The following is an 18,728-nucleotide window of genomic DNA, read 5'->3' as shown; positions in this document are numbered from 1 at the left end:
CCTCGGGGAAAGAATCCCAAGAACCAAAGGGCGCACGAAGCTGACATGGAGAGGGGGCACATCTGCATTTCTGGTGCGGGGGCGCCTCTTTCCTTCCCCACCCACCAGGGCAAAGGCAGAAGCGGCACGAAGCCCGGCGCGCCTCGGGTCTTGCTCTGGCGCACCTGGGCGGCGTTGACACGGAAGATGGCAGCAGAATCCTGCGAGAACAGAGGCTAGAGCGCGCAGATGGGGCAGCCCCCGTGTGCCCTGAGCCCAGCCCCCGTGTGCCCTGAGCCCAGATCCTCTGCTGGTCTGAGCCCAAAGCACGAACGCGCCCCCCCCCCGCTCGGAGTTTGGGCTGGAAGCCCCAGTGACACGGCGAGCAAGGCGCGTTTAGACGTCGAGCTAGCTAACTCGATGGAACGCACACCCCTGGTTCCTTTCGCCGTGAAGACGCAGGGCTGGCAGCGTGCGGGGTCCCCCCCTCTAACTGTGTCAGCGGGTTACGGGGCGGTGGGTTGATTCTTCCCGGTCAAAGTTACTCACAGACACCGATTAGGGTTAAACCAAAACTACAACCCCGCTACGCGTCCCACCTGTATTGACTTACAGGTCCCTTTGGAGACGGAGCTAGGGGGAGATCCTGGCTAGTCACCTCCCCGCCGGCGGGTCAATCACTCCTGCGCCCAGCCCTGTCTGTCTCCCCCGTCCCCAACCGACACTCTCCCTCTGCTAAAATCAGGCCAGAAGTCTCGCTTTACTGGCCAACAAATAGCTAATCCAATAGGAAGGAAACAATAAGAGCCCCGGCTCTGCCAAGCCAGCTACAAAAGTGCAGAAACCAGGAAAGCCCTGGAGCAAAACCACTCTGGATGTGACCTTAAGAAGATGCAATCAATCATGCTCTGCTCGGGGGACACCTCGGGGAGACCTGCCCTGCTCGCGGAAACCCAGGCAGGGACGGGAGCCTTTTAACCCTTTTTGTGCCCTAGCCAAGTTCAGTAAACTCCCTCCTCCCCCCATCATACAATTCGCTACGAAGATGATGAGAAAGGGCTGGGGTGAGCAATGTCCTCTGTGCATTCAAGAAGTTAGGTAACAGCTTCAATTCCAAGAGGGTTTGGCTTGGCTCGGGGTAAGGCAGACACTGCATGCCCAGGTAGCTGGATATAAACAGAGGTGTAGATAGGAGGCTCTGCTTAGCAGAGGAGAACTCAGACATGCTGGAGCCCTAGAGTATATGTCCTATAGCTGTTTTAGGTGGTGGGGACCTGCACCCCTGAAATAGAAAAGGATTCATTGGAAAAGGGAGTCTGTTTACGCACCCCTAAGAACTGGTGGTTGTTCTGTTCCATCACATCACCCTAAATCTGCACCCTTTTTGACTCCTGCCCTGCAGCTGACTTGTGTCACTGCTCGGTCAAAAGGGAGCCAGGACAGCCATTCAAAGGAAGCTGATGCTACAAGCATGGTTGCCCCTTGCTACAAAGACAGGAGGCAGACAGTGGAAGCTGCAGGTTTTTCTCCCAGGCCATTTCGTGCTGAGCTCAAGACATTAGTATTAGTAAACATTTATAACAGAATGACAGCCAAAAGCCCCAGTTGGGTCAGGGCCCATCATAGTAGGTCCACACCCATAATGAAACTCAGGGTCTGTCTCATTGGAACTGCTATGCCGTCTGGAGGAGTTTGTCTGTTGGGCACAGGTAATCCACATCCCCCAGAGGCAGTAGCTAGATCAATGGAATAATTCTTCCCTCTACCTAGCTCTATCTATGCTGGGGTTTAGGTTGGCAGAGCTTTCTCTCTCTCAGGGGTGTGGATTTTCACACCCCTGAGAGATGTAGCTAGGCTACATGTAAGCTCCCAGTGTACACCAGGCCACAGGCCCCACCTCAGAGAAATTGCAATTTAAATAGATAAGGGACAGGGCAGGAGGATAAATGACTTACTCAGCAGAGCCAGGACTAGAACCCATGTCTCCTGATTTACAGGGACCTACCCCATGGGACCACAGTGTCTCCTAATCCAGACCTGCTGGATAGAGCTCATCCCTTCCCCCAACAATAGCCTCTGTCTATTATTTTTCAATAATCACCCCTTGAAAGCAGAGTCTAAAGGAGCAGGACAACAGCAAGACCCTACTCTGAGTTTCCCTTTGTGTTCAGATCCAAAATCCTGTCCAATGCATTTAGCTGGCAGAGTCATTCATCATTACCCACCTGACTGGGAAACTTCTCTGAACATTCTTGTGCCCTACTCCTCTCTGTACGGGCTACCTCTGCAGCCTGGTAAGGGACATACACCCCCTGAGCACACTAAAGCCCCAAACCAGCCTGATGTTTAATTTCCTGAGAAACAGCAATGGAGAGAGATTTATTGCAAATATCACCTATTTTCTCCCACCTTTGAAGGAACCTCTCTGGCTCACAACACCGCTGCCAGCAACATCTCACATCCGTCCCTAAAACCAGGAAAACCTTCAAATAAAAACCGCACAAATACAACACAACACACCACGCTCCTGTCCTGGAGTGGACAGAGAATAGCTGGAGCTGGGAAAGTACTTAGAAGCATTTCTCAAGTGGCCAACACAGTTTGCATCTTGCCCAAGTCCAGGAAAAATCATCAGAACCCAAAAGAACTCATCCAACCATGGGACAAATCTAATCCACTTAGATGCAGGAATGCATGAAAAACTGTCCTAGCAAATAACATTAAGAACACACGTTACTATGTACTCCACAGTGTACTCCAATGCCGTTCGTGGGCTGCATGGAGGAGTTGGCAGTATAAGAGGAAAAAGCATACATTTTTCTAAGTGAAAGTATTTTGTACAATTCATTGAAAAAAAAAATCTCCCCCTCCACCACCACCGGCACAAAAAATAATTGTGGCCTTGCTACCTCGATTGTTTGTAAAGGCTGAGTGATCACTCATTCATTATTCCAGATTTTGTGATTTGGGTAGTTTGAAATCTCAGCACACAAATGATCAGTGTAATAGAGAGATAAGAGCCCATTGCTACGAGAACCCCAGTCTGTGATATCCAAAATCAAGTTTCATACATCCCTTCTCCCTCTCAATATATGGGCACACATATTGGCAATTAGAGCATGGGTTTTCAACCAGGGATACGCATACCCTTGGACGTACACAGAGATCTTCCAGGGGGTACATCAACTTGTCTAATATTTGCCTAGTTTTACAGCAAGCTACATAAAAAGCATGAGCAAAGTCAGTACAAACTAAAATTTCATACAGACGATGACTTGTTTATACTGCTCTATATACTATACCCTGAAATGTAAGTACAATATTTATATTCCAATTGATATATTTTATAATTATATGGTAAAAATGAGAAAGTCAGCAATTTGTCAGTAATAGTGAGCTGTGACACTTTTGAACTTTTACGTCTGCATTTGTGAGCAAGTAATTTTTAAGTGAGGTGGAACTTGGGGTATGCAAGACAAATCAGACTCCTGAAAGGGGTAGATGCCTGGAAAGGTTGAGAGCCACTGAATTAGAGGACCTATCCAGATTTCCCTTTCTCCTGAAAGCATATCAACCATTTAAAAATAAGATCACCAGACTGTTTTATTTGACTAAGGATTTGCTTCACAAATTATCTACCCTGAGAGCTAATGGCTGCTCCCCAGGGGGGAAATATCATGCTGCAGTTTTGTTAGCAGAGCAGAGGGGCACAGTCAGTGAGACACTTACTCTGAGGCAGTTAAAGTAAAACTGCACTGAGAAAAATGGTTGCAAAATTAATTGCAAAAAACTGCAGTACACCCGGTGTGTGGAAAATTTTGGGAAAAAATTAAAAAAGAAAGTTAAAAAAAAATAACCCCAACCTATTACCTTTTTCCAACCTGCTCTTTCCACTAGTAATGCCTCTGCACTTCCTTATCCAGGACCTGTTCCATTTATAAACTATTGGCCAATCTTGCACACACTTTCTCCCTGGCTTCACCTTCCCTCCACATTGAAGTTAAGGGAGGAGACCAGGCTCTTTGGGGTAGTGTCTGTAGGTATGTCTACACTGTAATAGAACACCTGCCGCTGGCCCGTGACAGCTGACTCAGGCTTGCAGGGCAATAAAACTGCAGTGTAGATGTATGGGCTTGGGCTAGAACCTGGGCTCTGGGACCCTCCCACTTAATGGGATCTCAGAAGACAGGCTCCAGCCTGAGCCCGAAAGTCTACACTGCAATTCTATAGCCTCACAGTCTGAGCCTGACCAGCCTGAGTCAGTTGACAGAGGCCAGACATGGGTGTTTGTCACAGTGTAGACATATCCTGCGTATTTTGTGAAGCATTGGGTAGGCTTGGAAGGATTAGATTTTTGTCAGTAAATGTCAATTTCACTGTATACACACAAAACTACCAAAAATATTTTGACTGATAATCATCTACATTTGCAGATGGGCAAAGAAAGAAAAACGCTGCTTGAGGGCTACTTTGAGTGACATTTACTTGGTATATTTGGACGTGATGTTGACAATTTGTGTTTTAATGGTTATAAAGATTTAAAGTTTTGAATCTCAGTGTCTTCTGTCATTCCCTGATCCCCCCCTCCATTGCATAATTTCACAACTGTGAAAACTTAAAGTATAAAACCCCATAATTTTACACCACTGTGAAAATTAAAATTGATAAAATGCTTAAAAATAAACAGTGATCTGTCCATCAAAAATTATAAAACAAATATGGAATCCTCCAAGCCTATCTATACATCATAAAAGCACCTTCTGTTCCTTCAGATCTTGTGTAGGAAACTAATGATTTTACAACCAATGTTATTGAAAGTAAAAATGAACCCAACATCTAAATTAAAACACAATCTCACTGAACAATAGTGTTTACTAGACTTTTTAAAAGAAGAAGTTTGCTAGATTAATATACTTAGGCATGAAGCAAACCCCAATAAATTGCTATCCAGTGAAGGGGCATTAAATTAACTTTATCCTCGTGCTATTGATTGGAAGCCTCTCCAATCAAACTTCCCTGAACCAGCTTACTGTGCATTCCTGGCAGCCTTTGCTGAATTCAGGAAGGAATTAAGTACCCATCAGCCTACCTCAAAGGGATACTTTGGGGTAATATACTGCATGCATAATGACTGTAGGGGGAAAAAGTTTCCATGTGTACCTGCCCAGGGTCCACTGAGCACTTTTCTCCTTATACACACATACACATGCACACCCCAAAAATAAATAACCGATTTTGTTGATCTAGGGCTAAAACCCACTTTTCTTGCATACCCAGCATGCCCACTAAACTTCTAGATGCACACGGAACACAGGATCAGACCCCTACTTTATATAGGACTGTTCATTTATGTCAGTTCCAACATATATAACTTAGCCACTGCAAAGCAATGACTTATTACCAACCCCAACAAAGGTAGACACACACATGTGCATGCAGGCCTACCAGAAATCCATTATATTCAGGGGGTTTATTTTTGCACTTACAGAATCAGCATTTTTTTACCCCTCTCTCTTTCCCCACCCCACATATTTAAAACAACAAGAACAGAAAAGAAGGACATTTGCTGAGGACTAACGATTGATTGAGAGGAGCTGGTCTCAGTGGCCACTCAAGGGCCCCAGATGGCATTATTCCCCAGGAAATGCTCTGAGGCCATGGCATCGTTTCTCTGCACTGCAAATAGAAAGAAGCCCATAAGTACACATGTTTTTGTTTTGTTTTATTAAAAGCGTGTGATGTACTTTCTAGTCAGTCTGCACATTTCTAGAGAACTGACACCCTGTACGTTAGCCAGGTTGCTTGAGCCATCTGCTGCAATTCCTGCTCTTGATTTTTATAATGTCACCTGTTCTATCAGAACATTCTCCACAAGAAGCCAACACAAAAATCTCTCTCTCTAGTTCAGCCCTGCTGGCGGAAACATGCTTAAAGCTGGGGTTGGGATTTGATTTTGAAATACGCATATGAAGTCTGATGGTGATGGTCTGCTTGAGAGAGCAATCACAGGAAAGCTAAGTCAGAGAAACAAGTGTTGCAATAAGAAAAGGAGTACTTGTGGCACCTTAGAGACTAACCAATTTATTTGAGCATAAGCTTTTGTGAGCTACAGCTCACTCATGAAGTGAGCTGTAGCTCACGAAAGCTTATGCTCAAATAAATTGGTTAGTCTCTAAGATGCCACAAGTCCTCCTTTTCTTTTTGCGAATACAGACTAACACGGCTGTTACTCTGAAAAGTGTTGCAATGAGCTCTGAAGATACTGAGGTCTATGGTCACTCTCATTTCACCTGCCACTGAGTTCTACAATCTCTGTCCTGCTTCTGTGGAAGTCCCACCTCCCCTATTTGTTGACAGTTTCATTTTTCCAGTGGAGAGAAGCTCTCATGTGAGGTTATTGTCATAGAAGGAGGGGACTGTCTCAGGTAGCAAGACCCAATGCCATGCAAATCTTTGGAAATCAGTACAGTGACTTGGAACTTGACTTTGTTCAATGGGGAACCAGTGCAGGGAGCGGCCAATTAAAATCCATTCAACGAACAGTGGGTACACCCAATTTTTGCAAGTCCTGCTTCTAAAATACTTTAATTTGTTTGTTTGCTATGTTAAATTCATTTACCATATTTGGCTGAAACATAAGCTTTGAGATCTACCGATTAAAAGGGCTATATAAGAGCTAGCTCTTATTACTACCTAGAACCTCAGTGTAATAAAAATAAAACAAAACATAGTGCTTATACACAACTTTCCATTTTCAAAGCAAATTAGCTACCTAGATGGTTGACGTTCACAAGTATTATGCCCCCTTTAAAGACAGGCCAACAGTAGCAGAGCCGTTAAGTGAATTGCCAAAGGAGAGAGGCAGGGTGGGATCAGACCCAAGGGTTCCTGTTGCTTGGGGCACGCTAACTGTACATTAAATGGTGAATATTAGAAATACATTGTCACATGTAAAAGGCCCCTTCAGATTCCTTGTCCATGGTGTTGAACACTCCTTTGGCTATCAGATTAAAAAATAATGCTTACATAAAATGTTCCAAGATTCAGCTACAATAAGCTTTTAAGAGAACAGTGCCAATCATACTGTTTCCTCATACATACTCCTGAGCCTTCTCTTACTTTCAGTCCGGGTTCAGTACCCCAGAACGGATACACCTTCAGTAGCTCATCTACCACTAAGTTGCAGTTCTGCTCGTTTATTATGAAATGAGATGGGACGATAGTTTCATTCCTCAAAAAGTATAAAATTAAATAGAGTGAACTGAGAACTTTCTTTACAAATAATTGAATGAGATTACCCATACAGTGATTTTAAATGGCTTTCTTCAGAGTGGCTGTCTACTCTCTTTAGGAAATAAGTTCCTGTGAATGAGAGGCTTACTCACTTTCAGTCATCTGGGTGCATTACAGCAAGTGGGACAGTGCTCAGTCATTAGGGGGAAAGTATTTTCTATAACATGATTACTAGCTGCTTTTTCACTCTGCTCTTAAGCAACCTAGAATGTCAACCAATTAAAGATCATGAAAGGGCTTGATGTTTTCAAGGAAATCAGAACCTTAATCAATTTTTTTGTCATAAAGCTCAGCAGAATGAGCCGTTCTGGCAGTGAAGTATGTTATTCTGCAAGCATATTGACCACTAAATGCTGTCTGGCAGGGCACAATTAAAGTGTAGAGAATGACTGCAAAATAATAAACCTAAATCAAGTCACAATCGGGGGGGGGGGGAGGGGGAGGGGAGAAGAGGAGAATGACCAGTATCTGCTATTATTTCTTTAAAAAAAGAACTCAGAATGGATGCTCCATTTGTGACACTTTGTATAATAGTTACTGTAGTGAGAGTCCTGGCATGAAAGCACTCTGCATTTCTGTGTTATAATCATCTGGGCTTCACCTCGGCCTTTAATTTTTACAGCTGGACCAGTTTATCACGGCCTACCTTTCACTAAAAAGGGAAAACTATCACTTTAAGCAAAACCATTCAAGACTCTGCATCTGAACATAAATAAATCAAACAAAACAAGATTTATGTTCCCAGTGATGTCATTCATTCAAGCTCTGCCTGTTCCCCAAGCAAACCAACACTCAATATTTTCCCTCTTCTCTACTTATGCCTACATAAACTAATGCTAAAATTGCATAGTTTCTCATCACACAGGTCATTACACATTCATATTTCTCACCATCTTTTTCTAGATAGTTCCTCCCCCTCACAAGCCAGGAACACATATCCCCTACTATAAAATCCCAAACCTATGTGTGTTGGTGATGATCAAAAACTGTCAACTCTTAGGACCTGATACTGAAGACACATGAGCAACTCCAAGCATGCGAACTGTCTCATTGACTCAATGAAATTACTCATATAAGCGTTTGCTCCTTAAAAAGGTCCTATTCTGCAAGCTGAATCAAGCATATGCGAAGGTCGTCATTTTAGCCAAAACACCCTGGATTGAACCAGGATCTTCAGAGCTAGCATAAGCCACTATAGACTGAGTTAAAGCAGTATAGTAGAGGGCCATAACAACTCATATCCTCTGTGGATTGGCACAGAGGGGGACGTGTAACACAAATTCCCTAGTGCATTCTACGTACATAGTGCTATTTCTTGAGATTGTCGATTGAATGGACAAAATCAGTATTTTAGAACTCTCCCTTAAACGGCGAGTGAAAAAAACAGGTCACATACATTTGAAATAATACGGTTTCTGAAGGTTGGGGGGAAAATGTTAAACATTTTTTATGAGGGGAACAAAATTACAAAGCTAGCTTTAAATCTTGAAATCTCTCATGCCCCGATCTATAAATAAAAGTTATTGGGATTTTCTTTTGTGCTAAATTTAAAGAGAAGTCTCTTTTCCAAGAAGAGTTTTCTTTAAAACAAGCAATAGCCCAGAAGGAATTTAATGATGGCATTTCCAACAAGCAGCATGAATGAATTAAACAATAAATGCAATGAGAAAGCAGCTGTATTATTTTTAATAGGAGCAGATGCGTTTGTAGTCGGCTGTATGTTATTTCCAAAGAAGAACACAATTCCCTAGCAATATTCCGTCAGATTTCAGGGATGGTTTCCTTCCACTTTTATACTTGAAGCTCATGGGTTCTGGTGGGTAGTGGAATTTGTTCTCAAGTGAAGCACTGAAACACTGGTAAGGAACAAGCAGAAATTCTAAAGAGGTCTCTCCTTCCCTGGTTCATGCTAAACCCACTCTCCAGCTCTTTTCATTATGTGTTTTCATTATGCCACATGAGAGAAACATTTGTCAACCATTTGATTAAGTCAAATTGAATCTAACATCAGGACACAGCAGACTGAACTCAGCTGTTTGGGTTAATTCAACTATGCTACTTTGCAACACAGCAAACTCTTATGTGACTTCTATATCCAGAAATCAGCCAGGGTCTTACCCCTCCTCCACTTTCAAAATATACTCAGCAATCTGGCAAGACCTAGAAATGGCCAAGCCTCAAAATAGTCAGTTCAGATCAACATAAAGTGTCTGGGCGGTTATCTGCACAAACTGCTTGGTCTGGGAAATTTTATAACACGATCCTGGGGTTTAGCAGGGTTTATAGCCTAGCCCATGACACTTTTCAGGAGTAGTGCCTCGGCCAACCAGCAGTTTGGATAATTATGTTCTTTGAAGTTGTCCTCTTAACTTCCCGTCAAACTGTTACGTAGTTGCATGCTTGCCACATTCCACCCCAGAGTTGGCTGCATTTCAATTGTAGCAGCTGACAGTGGTACCTTCTAAAAGTTAAGGTTTCCTAAACCACTTTCTATATTAGCTCTCTATTTTCATATGCTTACACTTCAGGGTCTTAAACTTTCTGTCCTTTATCTCCTCCCAGAGCTGAGCTTTTTGGGAGAAAATCTGAGTGAAAACAAATCAGTTGTTATTGAGTTATGGGAGAGTGGAGGAAAAAATCCACACTTTTCCCCTGTAGACTGGCAGGGCACAGAGAAGGGGTACTGAAAAGTTAGGGTACTTGTGTACTCTGCAGTGATTTTAGTGGTCAAGCACTCTCTTATCATACACAAGGGGTCTGTATCCCTCTCAGGAGATAGGTATGAACCTATGATATTTTGATCCACGGGAGGTGGTTAAAGCATGGTGGAAGGTTTTTTAATACAGGGCAAGTTTGCCAGTCTGCTTTGTGGCAAGGAGACATCTACTGAGGGAATAAATGACTTTGACTCGATAGACCCTTTAATCTGCAGTTATTACCCAATCTAACTAGTTATCAATGGTTCAGAGGTTCAACACGCCCCATCAGGTGGGACTGACACAGCAAATTAGGTCACAATAAGAAGGGATAAGGTAGCACAGAGAGTAAATCAGGAAGTACTTTGTGGCCATACAACATTCCTGAGTCCATCTACAAAGCCTCTATGCTGCCCATGTATTTTTGAACCCTCACTTTTGCTGTGATGCTTACACTGAATTTCACTGACTTGCATAATAAACTATTCTTCCTTTCCCCTAACCTCTATCTGCTTGTCCTTCTGTTGGGAGTCCTCTTCAGGGTAGGGACTACCTCTCTTCCTGGATGGCTGCAAAGTGGGAAGTACTCTAAATAAAGGGAAGCATAATCAGGCTAACATTTAAAAAGTCCAGACAGCATTAACAGGTCAGATGAAATAACCTGGCAATGAAACATGAACAAATTGGCACGCATATACAAACATATGGCGGCCTAGCAAGATTGGCTAGAAGTGCTCTATATTGTCCAGTGCTCCAACCAAAAAAAAAGGGTAGATTTGTTACTCACAGCCACTGTCCTCATCAGCTCTTTTTGTCATCCGTGTTGGCACGTTGACGTTTCTCCTGGAGGATGGAGTTGCTGCACCAGATCCCCACAGCGACAACTTCAAGGAGGGGGCGAGACCAAAGGACCTCAAAGCCATAAGAGATACTGCAGCGTGAAGCTGTTTGAACGATTTCACCTCCAGTCCCCCGGCAGGGTGCACCCTTTGTGGTGGAACGGTAATGACACCATAGCAGGGGTTTCATTTAAACACACCGGCACTTGCTGACAACAGTTACTAAAGGAAGCATAGTCCTAGAACCGTAATACCCATGCACCACTATTTTGGTCTAGATTTTACTTCCACACACATTGGGCAGATGCATTTAACAAGGATGTACTTTGTGCTTTGTCGAGGGCGGGGGGCACAGCCTGCTCCCATTATTGCCAAGGAGTCCCAAGGTCATTGCTTCAAAATAGTTCAACTCGGCACAATAGAGAAACATGCTAACAAGTCTACCAGGCTTGTGATTCAACACAGACAGACTAGATTCAACCTTCTCAAACAAAAGCAAACTGCTTCCTTTTGGTGCTGCTCTATATATGCCCATATGATTGGTTAATTGAAAGAGGTGCTCTCATTTATGAAGCTGAGCATAGCCAGGTGGGCCTAATTTATCTGGCTGCACCAGACTCTTCCCCCTTAAACTATTGTAACATTGCTGCAAATAGTGTAAATGGAAAGTGATGTGTATAGCAGAAAGATTGATGCAATTAGACTCTGGCACCCTGCAACAGAGTGAATTCTCAGTGAGCCACAGACTGGATATGCAACAGGCACAGGTGACTGGGAAGGCTGTGATGGCAGTTTTGTGTCTATAATGAGTTCCCCTAGGGGCGTATCAATAATCGCACAGGGGTGAGAGAAAATTGCGACCACAAATGTCTTTTCTAAGCACATTTTTCTGACCAAACGTATTTCTAATCCACAGTGTCTGACTAGCCTGGAAGTACTAACTGGGAAAGGTGCATTCTTTAAGGCAAATGAAATACAATACATTTCAAAGAAGTATGCAAAAAAAAAATATGTCAAGAAAATTAGAACCACGTCAGCTCTACCCTTGTGGCCTAAGGTGAGCAGAGAAATCACTAGTATCGGGTATGTTCTCAGCATTCGAGATGGGGATTAGCCCCAGAAAAAATTCCAGTTTGGAATCCTGAATTCATAAAGCAGTTTCAAATGCACACATTCTTCATCTTTACTTCCTTTCAAAGCTGCTGTGCAATTTTGCTGTGTGCTGTGAAATAGCTACCTCATTCCACCAGAGAGCTGGTTGCATTTCGGGGGCGGGGAGGAGGATTGCTTTATGTTCAGTAGACCTGATTGAAAATTGCTTTGTTGAAACATATTTTTGATGAAGCATGACTTTTTGGCCCAAACATTTTTTCAAAAACATTCCAGTTTTTCAGTCCATAACCGAAAGATTTTTGATGTTTGGTAAAAATGATCAGGTTTCAAAAAACAAAAAAAACTGCTAGTTTTGAATTTTCTGTGAAAAAACTGATGTTGAGGGGGTGGTTTAGGAACTTTTCCCCCCAAAAAAATTCCCATGGAAAGAAATATTGGCATTTTTCAACCAGTTCTGATATTCAGGTCCTGTTCCTGCAATAGACTGTGGGAGGTGCTGTCTCTAACATAAACATAGAGCAATATGTATATTGAAAATAAATAAAACTCTACTAAAACAAGACACTCCACTGTACATGCTTCCCCCTCTGAGCCCAGGATGAAGAACAAACAACACATGGTAGATGTCAGTAATATTGCTTGAAGCACTGCTGGAAGGTGCCCAGATACTACGGTGATGAGAGCTGTACAAGATATTATATAGAATAGAATAGAATAGAATAGAATAGAATAGAATAGGGTGCATCTGATATGAAATCAATGGGTCCTAAGCCTGTGTGCAGTCAATTACAGGATCAGGGTCCCAGTTCATAAAGTACTTTGGGGACCCTTCCTGATGAAAGACACTCTGAACGTAAATGATTATTCTACAGAGCAAACCCTATGACAATGCCAGGCGAGGTGCTCAGCTGCTGCCTAATGCCCTTTGACTCCCACACGGTATCTGCTGTATGTTTCACGATCTGGGGGGCTGCTCAGGAAATGGCACTTCTGATAGTCAGGGATATTGGCAAACGTGGCTCAGATAGGACAATCTTTATTATACTACTGAGTGAAAAGATGGATGTCCCAGAGGTATGTTCTCCTTCATGGAATATGGGTGACATGTCTAATTTAAGGATTTCCTGATTTCCCCGACCCTGTGTACTATATAACTGCTAACATTACTTTTATATCTCCTCACACGAGCACTGGCAATATGCAAAACACAAATAATAAATTTAACTTTCGGCTATTGGCAGCTCTGTTCCCAGAGCAGAGTGGATATTTTAAAATCTACTGCAAAAACCAAACCACTTTCCTCCAAAAATGTGATGTATAGGATGTGACATAATGGTGCAAAAACTTCTGACAAAGGCAGGTATTATCAATTGCTCTGCTGCACTTTTCGGTGGTGGGCATTTTAATACTGTGTACTCTGCTTAGAACAGACATGGGGAGAACAGACAATCCCACATAGGGGATTAGAAAGAACAAAACCATTTTCTAAACAGAAAACATGTTAAATTCAGTAGATTTTTCGCTAGTTGTAACAGACAGAAACCTTTGTGATAATGGACGCTTTCTGGGAGCTTATGAGCCTTTCTAGTGCTCTGATGCAGGAGAGGAGGAGCAACAGTAAAGAGTTGGCAGGTATGTACCATAGAGGGATGAAAGGCTACAGAGAATTGTTTGCCTTCCACAAAACAATTTCACAGGTTCTGAGTGTTTGATTGGGCCTTGGCACAGCTGAACAGATTAATGTTTCTGATGTAAATGAGTTTTTTTCCCCTTCTATCTTTACACAGGCTTACAAACATACACTTGCAGAACTTTGCTATAATTTTGTTCATTTCTGATTGCACCAGTTCCATTTTATCCCATGCAAATAGATACTGGTTACAATAGCAAAGTACCGCTCAAGGGTTAGCTCCTGTGGTTGTGGCTTCTTGCCTAAACCTGAAGGTTAGGGACAATGAAAGAAATTTACTTGGTGTGGAGGGCCAGTACAAAGCCAATCCACAACTTCAGTCTTATTTAAACTTTATAGTGAGGGTTTAAGTGGGACTTGAGTGCAAAGTCCTTGTGCAGGGCTGAATTCCCTTCACTGTGAACAACTGAAAGCATTCTTCTTACTAGGGCCGACTGGAAATTTTCCATCCAAGATGTTTTTTTGAGAAAATTGGGTTTTGGAAGCAACAATTTTTTCACAAAAAAAGTGTCCAGTTTCTGCAGAAAATTTTAATTGAAAAACTGAAAACCCAAAGCCATTTTTTAATTTTCAGCTGAAAATTTTTGGTTCTTTGCCAAATGTGATTTCCCCCCCCATTTTTATCAACATTTTCTGTGGAAGAAGTCCCCATTTCCTGACCAACTCTTGTCCTGAGCCCCAGATAATTTTTTCCTGCCGCTTCCCCTTTTGCTTTACTTTCCCACTGGATTTCCCTTTCCTACATGTACACCCAGCCTGGACCTGTGAGGTGCTGAGCATCCTCAACAAACAGTGGGCGGAGGGACAAAAACTCATCTCCCACCCTTTGCCTGTGGAGAAAGAGCAGCTTTAGAATCTCACTAGGGCTCCAGAATCTGCACATCTCCTGGCCAGGCTGCTCTGCCCCTTCTCCAGCCAGTCCTCCTGATCTGTAGGCTACATTAGCTGGTGTTAGGCTCCCTGCTCCAACAGAGTGGGGGTTGTGGGCAGCTGCCCCTAATCCTTGCTAGCCAGGCAGACTTTCCAGCATGCAGGGTCCAGAGCCTGGCTCCTGCTGGTGTCTATAAAATTAATCTTGCCTTTTACCTTCAATGGAAGTTTCCAATAAGAGGCAGAAGGATGGCCTTGGGATTAAGGCACTGGACTGGGACTCAGATCAAGGTCTCACAGGGAGCGTATGGCAGAATGCAGAATTGACCCCAGATCTCCTATCTGTGCACCAGTTCCCCATTTTTTGTCTGTCTTGTTCATGTAGACTTTGGGCTTTTTGAAGAAGAGACTCTCTCTTGCTGGATGTTTGCGCGCTGTCTAGAACAGGGGGACACTGATTTTAGCTGGAGCCGTAAGTGCTGCCATAATACAAAATAATAATTATTAATAATGGGGCATCCAGCACCCTTCCAAATTGAGCTCTAATTAACAATGAAGCCTCTCAGCTCCACTATTGTGGAAGGCTATTGTGAATATTGGTCACCTTCTTTCACAGATGGAGAAACTGATGTATAGACAGGTTAATTGACTTTCCAAAGGCCAAATAATGACTCATTGGGACAGTGGGGAAAAGAACACAGGACAGAATTCTAGCTTCTTGTCCTATATTTGAACTACAATCACCTTTGCGTCCTGATGCCGCTCATCTAACGGCCCATTGCAGACCATGCACCATGGCACAGAAGGTGTCCTGTCGCTGAACGGTTAATAGAGTCTCTTTGCCTACAAATAAACACGTAAATAAATAAATAAATGATTAAATACAGTGAAATCGATCTGTGGTGCACCTCATTTCATTTTTATATCAGGAGTTTCATGTAGCTTGTTTACTGTATACTGGCACCTCCAGAAGTCCGGCCTTTGGGGGGACGCATACAGAAAAGCAGTTTGGGAGGTTGCTTCTTTTGCAATTAATTGGAGCAGATCCTATCTGAGCAATGATCATCATGGCACCTTCCATCCAAAGAAGTCATTCTGCAGTCACTAAAAGGAACACACACACACCCACCCACACACCCACCCACACACACACACTCACACACACACACACACACACACACACACACACCCAGTCCCTACACGGACACCTGCACGAGGGTAAGAATGAACCAGGCCCAATAAATCCTGCCACAACAAAACCATTTAGAAAAATCCACTTATCTGGACTCAGGGCACAGGAAACCAGCCTTGGCACGATTGTTCAAAAAAATTCCAGTTGCCCCGCATTAGAAAGTTCTGACTTTTTCTTTTCTTTTTGAGAAGTGGAATTTTCAGTGCAGTGGCCACCGCCTGCACTGGCAGCCAGGCCTCGGAATAACTCATTCTGCAAGTTAGACCGCGGCAGAATTCCGGTGTGGCGTGATACTGACAGTACTTTCTTTTTGCTTTTCTGTTCTTAATGAAATCTTTCCATATTATTAATGGCCAGGGTGGTTCTATATAATGTGTTCCTTCCAGAATTTTCTTGTTTGCTGTAGTCTTCAAATTTTCCAGTTCATTTCCTATTTTCCTGCTCTAAAACCATTGCCAAAAAATGCCTGAAGCACTCTTTGGTACTTGAAAAGAAGAAACAAAATCCAAGCAGCAGACATTTGGTCCAGATTTTGTAGATCATTAGCAATATAACTATCCAGAAGAAGAGCGTCACTTTAATTATCCACAGCCAGTTCTCTATGAAGGATATTTATTTGACTACCTAGGGCATGTCTCAAATTGCATTCCAGTCACTAGAAATATTTAAGGGGATTTGTGCAACTATATTGGAGAGGCCATCTGCAATTAATTGTCCGGGAACATACAGCCAGAATCAGATTTTGGATACTCCATTTAGGCAATCAGGTTCCTTTAGAAATGAAATGATGGGTTGATGCCTATGTACTGTAAATAGTGGTAGCTAATACAGCCAGTGAAGAAACAGATGCCCAAGAAAGGGTTTCTCATCCAGGAGGCAGAATATTAGAAACAAAAGTGGCAGTGAAATCCCCCATGGAAAGAATTATTTTGGTTTCATGTAATTTCTCATCAGAAAAACTGGAAACTTTACCAACTCCACTGATATTAGAGCTTGGATGTGAGCTGGTGCCAACTGGAGCAGGTTAGAAATTCGGTGACATTCTCGTGAAAAAAAAATTATGAGGCAATTTAATGAAATATTGGTGGTTTTAATCCACATATGTGGCTTCCGGGAAAAAAATCCCACCCATTTGGTTGCTTATGACATGTACACAGTTCTTCATGTATAAACTGAAAATAAATCTAACATGCATAAATCAAACCAGTGGAACTAGCTTCAGTGCTGAACATTTCAGAGCACATTTTTAACGAAGGCTCTTTACTTCATTAAGTAAGATTATTTAATTTGGGGAGAGCTAATTACATATATGGGCCGGATCCTGTGCTCCTTATTCAGATTAAAACTCTTACTGATTTCAGTGGCCTTCAGGCCCCAATCCTGAAATTGACTCGGTGAGCGGGCTGACCCCTGCATCTCCATGGAGCCTTGTTGGCTTCTGTGGGACTTCATGCAATGTAGGTATCTGCCTGACAATAACAAGTTACAGGACTGGGGACTCTGTGGGGAGTGGAAGATTGGAGCCAAAAGCCAGAGGTATATTAGCCACTGAATTGGAATGGTCTCAGCCAGGCACGCTGGGACATACTCACACTGTTTTAGGCAACTCCCTGCGCTCCATGCTATCCGGGTTCCTGATTTGTACAGACTGCTAACTCCTTCCTCCCACCAGAGGGCAAGTAGTCCCATCAGCTCATGGGGCACCATTTGTCCTCCTCCCACTGAGCAAGGTGTTCACAATCTGGCCCTGGCAAGATGGAACTTGAACCAAAGCCTCCAGCTAGTTGCCAACCACTGGACCATCCTCCTCTGGTTTTGACATCACAGTTCATCCATCCCAGAATACAGCTATCATCTCATCAGCTGGAACCATCTGTTGAGAGCTGATATAACAGCTGCACAACAAGAAGTTCCTGGTCTACAAAGTCCAGGAACTATGCTCCATATTCCTGAGTGCCATTTACTAACACTTTATCCATTAATTAACTATTTACCTACATAGAGATATAGAGCACTCCTGTAACAGATTCTGATCTCAGTTATATCAGTGTAAATCCAGCGTAATCCAAAGAATGGAATGGATTTACACTGGTGTAACTGAGATCAGAATCTGACCTACTATCTGTGGATAAAAAAAAAATCACACCTATAACTGACATTACTATATCAGCAAAAGTTTCTAGAGCAAGACCTGGCCTGAGACACTGTTATTAGTCAGAGTTGTGTTTGATCTAAAATGTTTCAAGAACCAGAGTGAGAGAAAAGTTTGAGCACCATAGATTTCCCCCTTACTCTGGTGAGAGAGATTCATTGCAAAAACAAGCAGTAAATTCTCAAGTTCTGCAAGTGTGCAGCACCGAGGGCCAGACAAATTAAGACTGATGTTCTAAACTTTTGGATAGCGAGGAAGTGGTTTCATGTGGCAAGCCATGTGAAGGCTTCAGGACATCCTCCCTTCTCAGACACCGGAATAAAGCAGATAGCAAAATGAGACAATACCAAATCCAAGCTGATTCTGATGGGTGGGGAGAAAACCTGCTGGAATTCCTGGGGCCCACAGATGGACACCCCCTGGTCGGCTGACTTCCCAAGTCAGATTCACACTGCTCAGCACATTCCCGTTATGTGAGCCTTAAAAAATATGAAATTAAGAAAGTGCGGCCAAGTGTTACAGAGACAGAAAAAGGATTTATCAGGGAGCCTCGCAAAAGGGAGAGACGTGTCCCCATGTTACTGTTTGCGTTTGCAGAAACCACAGCCACAGAAATATCAGACAGAAAAAACGAGGAGCCTTTTAGGAAGGTTTAGATAGCGTCTAATCTCAATTCAGCAACCGTATCATTCTGCAGCCCCAGACAATTGCATTGCTCCCGCAGGCAGGAACCCACTCTCCTTGTTGCTAAAACTCACCACAGACTCTCTCCAGCTGACCTTACTAACTTTCTATCTCTATATCCCCTTGTCTACTTACCTAGCAATGGTCTCTTCTCGTCCACTCTACCCAATCTTGCCACTCTTAGCACAAGAGACTTCTCCTTTGCAGTTTCTGTCATCTG

General features: G+C 43.1%; 1 protein-coding gene across 1 annotated transcript in view; it reads right to left on the bottom strand.

Moving 5' to 3' along the window:
* The window catches only part of PRDM16 (PR/SET domain 16), a 456,415-nt gene extending 445,524 nt beyond the window's left edge, over window positions 1–10,891 (bottom strand). The window contains exon 1 of the mRNA XM_077837220.1: window positions 10,756–10,891. Coding sequence (XP_077693346.1) covers window positions 10,756–10,891 — 136 coding nt within the window. The remainder of the gene's footprint in view (window positions 1–10,755) is intronic.
* Window positions 10,892–18,728: the final 7,837 nt, after the last annotated feature.

The sequence above is a fragment of the Eretmochelys imbricata genome, chromosome 18 (assembly GCF_965152235.1).
Source record: "Eretmochelys imbricata isolate rEreImb1 chromosome 18, rEreImb1.hap1, whole genome shotgun sequence".
NCBI classification, from domain to species: Eukaryota; Metazoa; Chordata; order Testudines; family Cheloniidae; genus Eretmochelys; species Eretmochelys imbricata.
Note: the sequence above shows the minus strand (reverse complement) of the source record. Positions and strands in the feature narration are given on the sequence as shown.